Here is a 5701-nt window from a genome sequence, read left to right as displayed (position 1 = left end):
GATTGGCCACACCCCCTTCAGGGTGGGGGTCTCTGCTGGAGTGCCTGGCCAGCCTGGGTGAAGGGCTGAGGGCCGTTTTCAGATTGGCCACACCTCCTTCAGAGAGGGGGATCCTGCTGGGGTGCCTGGCCAGCCTGGGTGAGGGGCTGATGGCTGTTTGCAGGCTGGCCACGGCTCCCAGCCACCCAAGCTCCTAGTGGAGGCTAGCTGGAAGCAGGTATCTGGGATTTACTTATCTTCTATAATTGAAACTTTGTTGCCTTTAGTGGAGGCCACAGCCAGCCAGGGCAGATGGGAAGCTTGGCTTCCTCCATCGCTGGGGCAACCAAGCCTCCTGCTTGCTCCAGCTCCATGGCTGCCGGCCACCATCGTGGTTGGGTTAATTTGCATATAGTTGCTCTGATTGGCTGGTGGGCATGGCTTGGGCATAGCGAAGGTATGGTCAATTTGCATGTTTCTCTTTTATTAGATTAAAGTTTTTTAAAACTTTGTTAAAAACACCTTTGACTCTTGAGAGTTCTAAACCTTTCACTCTCTGCTTTGTTTAAAAAAAAGTAAAAAGGAAAAAGAAATAGCCAAAAAAAGAAAACAAAAACTATCTGACCAATTTTGGATCTAAAAAGAAGAGGCCTCCCCTCACATGGCCAAAAATGTTACAAAAACAGTCTTACAATCCTTTCTTCTTCCTTTATCAATTTAGACCATGATTTCCAGTTATGGTAGAAAAGAATTTAGTTCTTTTATTTTTCAATATCCCAGTTATATCAGTTTTTGTTAAATCAGTAGTTGGTGCCCTTATTATTATTATTTAAGTATGTTTCTTGCCGAACTGTTGAGTATACTATGGCTACGTTTCCTTTCTTAAACATTTAGTTTTTCTTGGATTTAACAGGTCTCTTTCATTTGCTTCACTTTTTATTACCTATTGCTTATTCTTCTCAAAGACTCTAATTTATATGTAAAATCTCTTTTCCACACAAACATTAGATATTTGCTGTTCCCAGCCCATCTCTCTTTTTTCTTGAAACCTCTCTGTTCTGGAGTACTCCATCCTCCCCTCCCATTGGACCCCCTGGGCCTGCTGCAGAGCTGGCAGTGTGGAACCTCTCCATTACTCCAGCAGGTTCCCATGATAATGAAAAATTTTGGAGAATCTGCCTGTCTGAAAATACCATTATTTTACTGTCACACTTGATTTATAGTGCTGGGTACCTAGGTTAGAATGACTTTTTTTTTCCTAAAGATTTTTTTAAGGCACTGTTCCCTTCTCTTCGAGCTTTAAGTGTTGCTTTTAAGAAGACCAATGCCTTTCTGATTCTTCATCCTTTGCACGTGACCTTTCGTTTCTTCTCTGTAAGCTTTAGTATCTAATCTTTACCCCTGGCATGCCTACACTTCGGGATGATGTGCCTGGCCTGGGAGACTATTTTCACTCCTTGCTCTGGGTTGTTGGCAGGCTCTTTCCGTTTGGAGACATGTCCTTCAGTTCTGGGAAACTAATCCATGTTATTTGTTTGATAGTTTCCTCTTATCTATTTTCTCTCTTCTGGAACTCTTATTAATCAAATGTTGGACAAAATAAGATTGATCCTCTCATTTTCTTTTCCCCCCTATTATCTAATTCTGAATGTGTTATACTTTTTTACTGAGAAACCTCTGCCCCTGACCTCCAATTCTTCCCTAGGGACATGTCCTTTTCAACAAGTTTCTGCAAATTCCTGCTTGGGAGAGGAGGGGAGGAGGAGAGATAGCTATGGGCAGTGACCCTAAGAAAAGTAAACCTCTGTCTCTACACGCCTTCCAGTGCTCAGTTCAACCAGCTTTCACTTGGATTTAAATGACCACGATCATTACTGACCTTATACTGCAGTATCATGTGATATATATGCTGTTGTTTCCTTTAACTGAAGTCCTCTTCCTTCATTTATCTGCCTAACTCCTACCTGGCCTTCAGATACCACTTCTTCCAATACCCTTACTTAACCAACTATACCCCTACTCCAATTTCTCATAATAGTCCTTCTCTTACTGATTACCTGTCCCATGCTCTGCCTATTACCCTCCCAGGAGTAACCACACAGCACTCTATTTGTTTATAAGACACACCTCCCCAAACAGTCTTTGAACTCAAAGGCAAGGATCATTGCTCATCTTTATTTTCCAGCTTATAGCACAGTGTCTGGTATTGAGTAGACATTCTTAAATGCGTGTGAAATGAGAGAATAAATGGATAAATAAACATGCTATTTAGACTTAAAAAAAGAATTATAGAGATGGGTCTTTAGAACACATTTAGTCCATCCTATTTCATCCAAAATTCCCTAAGCAAATATTTCCTAAGAGCTGTGCCAAGATATTAAAACAAAGAAATCATGATCTATGTTCAATAAAACATAAACACTTTCTAATGTAAAGAGTATTAAATAAAAACCTTACCGGCAAAGTTCCAGGCAGAGATGCATCAAAAAAAGATACTAAAGAATTTGGAGGTGCTGCAAAGTGGACTTGGGATCCAGAGAAGAGTTTCGAGTTGGAGGAAATCTGGGCATGAATTTCCAAACCCACCACGGCTGCCCATTGGTGTTCACTAAAGAGAAAGATATAATGGTTAAGCAATAGTTAGATCTGTCCCCATACATAAATTTCTATGAGCCTAAACCACAAATGTTAATTTCCTATTTGTTTTTAACTTATTAACATTTTATTTCCTTACATTTAAAAATGTGTTATCTTGTAGTAGTGATTAAATCAAAAGCAACTCATGATAAACACCTACAAGACCAGCAAAATAAAATTCATCTACAACGTGGCAGAGAGTTCACTGTACAAACAGGAGGCCACAGAAAAAGGAACAATCTGTCATCTTAATTTAGCAATGGGTATCAGGTAGTGCCTGTGTGGCTGACTTCAGTGAAAAGCAGCCCTTTCTAAATTAACGGTCCTTTATCAATTAATCACTCAGCAAATGAAGAAAGCTGACCTGGTACACATTTTTAGAGTTAACGTCAGGATGCTACTACTAGATAAATAAAGGTAAATAAATAGCTGCACATCTCATTATTAAGAAAGAGAAATTCTGTTATGTTTTCAATTCCTTTTTATAACAGTGGTTCATAAGTAAAATTGTCAGTGACATGGATGTAATCAATCACTACTAAATAATACTCCTAGAAATTTTGTGCACAGGAAAACATTAAACCATCAGATTTGGCTTTTTTTGTTTTGTTTTGTTCCCAAACCACTTTCAGTTACCCAGATCTAGGTACAAGTTCATTTGCTTATGCTTGATTGCTATAAAATCTAAGAAGCTGTTAAAAGCTATACTTTCTCTAATCTGGCTACCCCTCTGTTGGATCTTTGAAAGTCCCATACACAGGTCTCTCCAGGTTCTTATAAGTGTCCCTCTGAAACCCAATTTGCAGATAGCCTAGTCACACATACGCTTTTCATATTTTGCCTGTTCCTATCCTGCTCTTTTCCCAAGCAATTTTCTATACTGTCTAGATTTTTGTTTACGTTTTGGATTTTGTTTCAATCATTCCAACATATGAAGTTCTATATCTACAATATTGTGAGATTAATTCCTTCTTTTTACAGTTAGGAAGCATCGCCTATAATTGAGAGGAATTCGTTAGAAAATCTGCATTTCCCTAAAACATTATTCAAAGTACTTTTTCAGTTTCGTTATGTGAGAGAGAGAAAAAAAATACTTTCCATTTACAGTGAGGTGATCCAACTTATGAAAAGCACAGAAATCAATTTTCTGGACACTTTCCCTCCAACTGAGAAGCAAAAGTAATGCCAACCTATCTCATAGGGCTAACACAGTATTAGACACGTGCCTTATATTTACTGTTTAAAAAGAAACGGTTTTATGACTTATGTAGTAAAGAATTAACAGCTGTTCAGGGGATATCTAGCAGAATAAGCACAGCTCTCTGCACAACCATAGTGGCGATTTCTTGTACAAGTTGCATTCTCTTGTGTCTAGACATCCACGTTCCCCATGAAAGGCCTCCACAGAAGGCGGTGCTTCCCGACTAAGGCCGTTAAGCCACCACTATCCGGCGCTTCTAGGTAAAGGCTCCCTTCCCATCTTTGGGACACTGCTGGCCGTAGCAATGCTAAATGTCAGCTAAATGAGATCCCGCTTCTAGCGCCACAGACCCCGCTGCTGGGACGACTAGTACGGTGCCTGAATCCGCTCTTCGGTCTGTGTCGCTTTCGATTTAAGAAAACACCTGCGGACGTTACACTTGCGAATTCCCGCAACACACCGTCTATCTATTTGAGGAGGGCGGTTTCTGTACGGAGGCGGGGCTCACAGAGGACAAGTTTAGTGCTTCCCAGGCTGCAAGTTACAGCCCAACGCCCTCCCACTCAACAGAAGGTCCAAACTGACTGCTGGGCTGGGTGGCCATCATCTTCCCAGTCCCGCAGTGGCACCGCACACTGGATTGGGCAGGATGGTATGAGATCGTATACCCTTTCCTCGGCTTCTGGGCCGTGACGAGGGGCTGCTGAGCCACTGAGCTCCGTCCCCTTTTCCCGCTGGACCTGGACCCAGTCGGTGACCCTCTTCCGTGGCGAGGACCGCGGTCAATGTTGGCTAAAATCCAACGCCTTGCGGGACAGCACCATCGCAACACGGGCGCCGCCATTGCCCCTCCGGCGTCCGTCACTTGACGCAGCCTCCCTCTGCCGCGAGGGTCTCTGGGAAGTGTAGTTCTGAAAAACGTGTAAAACTCCATAGGCTCTAACGGGAAGACTTCTATTCCCGGCGAGCACTGCGAATCGAAGGGAAAGAGCAATAGAGGAGAGCGAGTGAGGGTTTCCGGGTCAGAAGGGGTGACTCCTCCTAGCGGGGAGCCGGAGAGGTTTGTGACTGGGAGCATGTGAAAGCGTTTGAGTGAGAGCAGCCGGCGAGGAGGATCCAAAGATGAGAAACGTGGCCGGGATTTTATACCACCGTTAACGTTTCGAACTGAAGTCAATACCTTGACATACCTCGAAGGCTTCCTGAACCCCCAAACCCGCTCAATGATTTTCTCTGTCTACTGTCCCACTTCACACACCAATTTGTGCATTAATGCAACAAATACTTATTTGCGAGTCTACTCAATCCCAGGCACACTTCTTAGGCACAGGGGCTGCAGCAGTGAGGAAGACAGTATGCTCACGGAGCTTACATGCTTGGGAGGGAAGACATACAGAAAAGTTAACAACAATGGGCTACTTTCATGCAGGCGAAAAGTGTTAATATTTAAGCAGAGGTGCTGGGAGACAAACAGACCTAGGCTGAGCCTTCTAGTGCATTTTAACTTACAGGCATAACTCGTTTTATTGCACTTTACTCCACTGCACTTCACAGGTGTTGGATTTTTTTTTTTTTTTATAAAATGGAAGTCAAGACCCTCCAAGGTTTGGAACCCAAACTCACAATATTTCTGAAGTATGCCTATACTTGCTAAATTATGGTGATCTGGAACTAAACCTGCAATGCCTCTGGGGTATGCCTGTATTCTTCCTTATGTTCTTGGCCAGTACTCAAAACAATGTTCTTATATGAGAGGAAGCCTTGGTAGCAGATGCCATCATTCCAGCAGACTTCCTTTATTTTTCCTGCTTGGAAACCCATACCCCTCTATGAAACTATCATTGATTTCCTGCATTTGCACACACAGCTTAGACTAGTCATTCA

General features: G+C 42.5%; 1 protein-coding gene across 2 annotated transcripts in view; it reads right to left on the bottom strand.

Annotated features, from left to right (window-relative positions):
• Nucleotides 1–4693, bottom strand: part of GATB (glutamyl-tRNA(Gln) amidotransferase, subunit B) — a 73858-nt gene extending 69165 nt beyond the window's left edge. For both annotated transcript variants that reach the window (XM_006770121.1, XM_015568059.1), the window contains exons 1-2: nt 4486–4693; nt 2437–2587 (exon numbers count right to left, since the gene is read on the bottom strand). In XM_006770121.1, coding sequence (XP_006770184.1) covers nt 2437–2587; nt 4486–4661 — 327 coding nt within the window. In that variant the 5' untranslated portion in view covers nt 4662–4693. The remainder of the gene's footprint in view (nt 1–2436; nt 2588–4485) is intronic.
• Nucleotides 4694–5701: the final 1008 nt, after the last annotated feature.

This window comes from Myotis davidii, unplaced genomic scaffold (genome assembly GCF_000327345.1).
Source record: "Myotis davidii unplaced genomic scaffold, ASM32734v1 scaffold323, whole genome shotgun sequence".
Taxonomy (NCBI): Eukaryota; Metazoa; Chordata; class Mammalia; order Chiroptera; family Vespertilionidae; genus Myotis; species Myotis davidii.
The sequence above is the reverse complement of the archived record's forward strand: the minus strand, read 5'-3'. Positions and strand labels throughout refer to the sequence as shown.